This window comes from Archocentrus centrarchus, chromosome 6, assembly GCF_007364275.1.
Source record: "Archocentrus centrarchus isolate MPI-CPG fArcCen1 chromosome 6, fArcCen1, whole genome shotgun sequence".
Classification (NCBI taxonomy): domain Eukaryota; kingdom Metazoa; phylum Chordata; class Actinopteri; order Cichliformes; family Cichlidae; genus Archocentrus; species Archocentrus centrarchus.
This window is the reverse complement of record NC_044351.1, coordinates 19022832-19027631: the sequence shown is the minus strand read 5'-3', so window position 1 is coordinate 19027631 and position 4800 is coordinate 19022832. Positions and strand designations below refer to the sequence as shown.

Below are 4800 nucleotides of genomic sequence, written 5' to 3'. Positions count from 1 at the left end.
TACACTTGTAAGCATAATAGTTTCTAAATTATAAATCCAAATTTTTGTCAAATTTCAACTGATAAATCATGAAGTTGACCTTGAAGAATGTGGTGGGGGTAAGCCAAATCTTAATGGATTGTTAACATGACCCCACTCTACACCCTAAAAGTTTTATCAGAATTCATTCAAAACTTTTTGATCTATTGTGTTTATAGACAAAGTGACACATGCACACAAACACTACCAAAAACATAACCTCCTTGGTGGAGGTAATTACACCTAGACCTGCTTTAATGAAAATATCACTTTCTCCAGTTAGTATGAACTTTGGTTCATACTAACAAAAACTAATACTGAAACTAACATTTCAAAAACCAGTGCAAGAGCATGGACCTGTGGCTTTAGGGAGTGCCTCAATAACTGGGGCCTCTGAGGATTTGTGCATTATGTCTAGTTGGTAACCTAGTCAGTAATGCAGCTGTACATATTCAGTTTTTATTTCTGAAAATAATAATGGACAAAAATGAACATCAAATTAAATAAATGACATCCATTATTGAACCAATTAAGGAATGTTACAGTTGAATTTTACCTCATTTCAACTCTGCTGCAAGTCAAACAGTACAAAAGCACCTTACAAAGAACACCTTGCAATTTATACCAAAGTGTTTTATGAACAATTATATTTCCTGACTAATAAAAAAAATTGAAAACCCATCACTGCTAGCACATTCAATAAAACAAAGCATTCAATGTTCTGTGATATTGAGAGTAATTTTTATGTGCCAAATGCAATATGTAATAAAGCAGTCCTAAATGAAATGTGAATGTGAGAAGATGCAAAGTGTTGCTTTTGACATTTTACCGTTTAGCTCATTTCTGTCTACACAAGAGTTACAAATACTGAGTAAGAAAGCATAACCACAGAGAGCGCACAAGACATCAAAACATCGCATCAAAGACGGTTCTAAATATACGTGCTGGGTTTTAAATTGGCGTGTGCATTCAGACTTAAGACAGTTTTTCATCAAATCACCAGGTGACGACACAGTTTTGGAAACTGCAAGATGTTTATGAGATCACACCACTAACAGCCTTTCAGGCAACAAATGGGACGTGAGCTTGTTTCCTGTCTCCTGCTTATGTTTGAATGTTTGTGTAAAACACTGCCTGGGTTCTTATGAATATTTTTTCCAAATTATTGGTGCAAGACTTTTAGGGTTGAAAGCAACAATTATTTTTTTTTTCCTCAGTATTGACTGAGCTTTGAAAAATACCTGAATTTGTGAGATACGTCCATCACAATTTACTGCATTAACATTGCTTGTTCTGTCTTACCAACAGTGCAGTGGAAGAAAACTTAATGCTTGACTTTACGCTGGGAAAATATTTAAAATTGTGACTAACTGATTATTTAACTATTACTACTATTATTTAACATCAATTTTCTATTGATTTGACAATGACTAACTAGATTGAAATAGGATAAGTGATCGAAAAAATATAGTGTAAAGCTTGAAAAACAATACATCAATTAATAGATGCAGGAGAGATGAAACAAAACACAAAATATGGCAACAATGTGATGACTATTTTATGTAAGTAATATAAATCAAAATCGAACTTTAAGATATTTTAATAAGTTGCCACTGTGATACGTTTAGTATCAAAACTAGCAGACTAGTTTATGCCCAAAGCCAAGCTGGGAAAACTACATGTTGCTCTTGAAGTGTCCTAAGCCATTTCAATCCCCCTGTCCTGAAGAGGCGCTTCAGACTGGAGGTCTTTACTTTTCCCAGCGGCCTTCTTCTTTGCAGTCTTTTTCCTAAAAAAAATAAATAAATAAGACAAATATATGTTTTTGTTTTTTGTTTTTTTTTGGAAAATGGACATTAACTGTAGGCAATGATCTTCCTTTTTTTTTTTTTTTAAAGACAAAAATGGTCTTACTTTGACTTTACTGTTAGGACAGTCACTGTAATGATGAGAGCAACAACGATGACTGCAAGCACAACTCCACAGATGATTGCTATTAAAGAGGACAACAGTTTAACAGATAAGGTTTGTGTAAATGGATACAATACAAAATAAAAAGACAATATTTTTATGTTAGAAAACAATATATGCCAGATGTTAATTACCACATTGGACTAAAATAAATTGTGCTCAATAAAGATCTGCTCTGTTTGTATTATCACTTTTAAAGTTAGAGTGTGTTTACTGACCGATCGGAGTGTCCGGCTCATCTTCCTCCTGCTCCGTACTGTCGCCTTCATCTGCTGTTTTTTTTTTTTTTTTTCCATTAACACTGACCCATTAGTTAACCTTCACCAAATTGATATATTAACATATATAATTATGACTGCAAAAGAGAGAGGCTCACCACGGATGCCAGCACAGGTGGCGTTACAGCTGAGGTAGTCAAAAAATCTGTTTCCATTTCCGAGGCATCCGGTCCAAATGAATTTTCTGCATTTGTAATTAACGGAATCGTAGTAGTATCTCAAATATTTGCCATTACATCCACCGTTCTCCTTTTTAAAGAGGCAAGCTTTGGTTGCTGTGTGGAGGAAACATCATCACAACATCATAGCAATGGTGGTTGATTAGGTTTATTCACAACATTAACACAGAATTCATGAGAGAGGTCGATTATGACTGCGAGGCAAATCACCTGAGTAATTTACTCATTTTTATGTAGCCTTGCTTTTTCACCACTTGGTGGCGCATTGCTAATACTCAGTGTCCTTCCTACAACATCTAAGGACATGAAGCAGCTGCATGAGGGAAAAATGCTGAAAAAGTAAAGCTTTAAAATGTTTATGTCCAAAAAAACTAAAATACAATCTATCACTGATGGGTTTTTTGTTGATAATATGGAACACTTTGCTTTGCTTCCTCTCTCTCTATCAGTTGCATTGACGGAGGTTTTGGGATTATCTATCATGATCCTTTAGGCCATAAAACAATACCATGGGCTAGTTTATGTTCCAAAGTCCTCAGAAAGTCAGGAAGAAGATGTTTTGTGTTTGTTTGTTTTTTCATTTACTTTTACGCTTTTGAACATTAAACTGCATTGTTTTTGAATATTTACAACTAAGACTCAGTGGTTAAAAAACAAAATCCTCTTACCATTCTTGGGGTAGACATTTTCTGAATTGGCTGAACAGTTTCTCAAGCAGTCTTTTTCATTTTGAAAACGGTTAGCGTTTCCTCCTTCACCTCTGTATATGAAAGGACTGCACTGATCTTTGTCGACCTCATAATGCACAGCGAAGTTGAAGTTTAAGCCATCACCTTCATCAGCCGCTAATAGACAGAAATCTGTCGGATGAGAAGAAAACGTACTGTAAGGAACATTTTGTATGCAAAAAAAAAAAAAGTCTGAGGTGACATTTTGGTTTTGAAGTAATTCATGTATTTAATGTCGATGGGGCTTATTAGAAAGTTGCTCTATAATATACTGTAATGTAATATAGTATTTAAACAGATATGTAACTAATGTTTAACTAGCCTCATCACCAGAGACCCACTCCCTGTTTTTATGATGGCAATAAAAAGTGTCCTTTATGGCATATTTTCAGCTCTCCCGCCCTTCATAGGTTTCACAGTAGGTAAGTGGTTTCCAACGGTTCTTTTCAGGAATACACTTCATACTGCCAGGAAACTAAACAAACAAAGCTAATTTAATTAATAACTATACAATAATGCAACCTGCCATTACCATCTGGGTGCTAAAAAGCTTTGCCCTCCCAATTATTCTGTGGCGCAGTGAGACGAAGTTATGGGCTGACATAGTTTTAGCTCATCATGCCCATAACAGTCAGGCTCAGACAAAAATGATCTCAGTAGTTTGTACAGTTGTTAAAAGTATGTGAATAACATTTCCAGGGCGGTAAACAGCCAGAGTGAAAAACAATCATTGTTGGAGTCAGTTCTAAGTCACAACATGACTTATGTCTCGTTAGACTTGCAGAATGAACATGAATATTTTTTTCTTATTAAAGTGATATTTTGCCTCCACGTTACCACATGCAATTAGGTGTAAGGAACGTGGCACATGATTCCACCTACAGGCTGTAGTGCCAGTTCATCAGTTCCTCTCAGAAAGACTGACAGCATGATCGCCATGTTGTTCTGGAAGGACTGAAGGTGAAGCTTATCTCATTCATTTTGTTTTGGTTAAACAAAGTGATGAGAATTTTTTTTTTTTTTTAAAGACACCAGTCACGTACATATTTAGAAATAAATAAATAGCAACACAAGTCTCAAGTCTTTGTAATTTTTCACTAAGGATGAGCCCATGAGCTGAAGGCCTGGCCAACAATGAAAGTTAAACCTCAGGTCTAAAGAGGTTCTTGGTTACTGTTTTAAATTAATTATAATTTTTTACATACCTGGAATGCTTGAATGGCTGATTTGGAAAGCTGAACAGACAATCCCCAAAAACAGAAGGTGCTTCATCTTGCTGCTTGTCGTTGTGCGGTCTTTCATGGAGTGAGAGTAGGTTGTAAACTACAGTGGGAGTGGGTGATCATTACTGCCCTTTGGACCAACGTTTCTCTAATGGTGACACCTTGAACTGATACAAAAGGTAGTGCTAGTGCTTTATTACTTTTATTGTATAGAGCAGTACTTATTTGTTATATTAGCTCACAGAGAGATCTACATACTACCCAATACCCAAAAACATGTAAAAATACTGCTGTTGTGTTTTTAAAAAGCTCATTTATTGCCACCACTAGGTTGTGTTGCTGTGACAGCAGAAACCGACACATATACACTCACTGGCCCTTTTATTAGGCACACCTGTTCAAC

General features: G+C 35.7%; 1 protein-coding gene across 1 annotated transcript; it reads right to left on the bottom strand.

Moving 5' to 3' along the window:
• Positions 1–679: 679 nt before the first annotated feature.
• On the bottom strand, positions 680–4474 carry LOC115782309 (kunitz-type serine protease inhibitor bitisilin-3). The gene is made up of 6 exons (XM_030732419.1): positions 4380–4474; positions 3115–3306; positions 2366–2542; positions 2208–2261; positions 1933–2011; positions 680–1807 (listed from the first exon to the last, which is right to left on the bottom strand). The coding sequence occupies exons 1-6, from the start codon at positions 4444–4446 to the stop codon at positions 1717–1719; spliced, it is 660 nt and encodes a 219-aa protein (XP_030588279.1). The 5' UTR covers positions 4447–4474; the 3' UTR covers positions 680–1716.
• Positions 4475–4800: the final 326 nt, after the last annotated feature.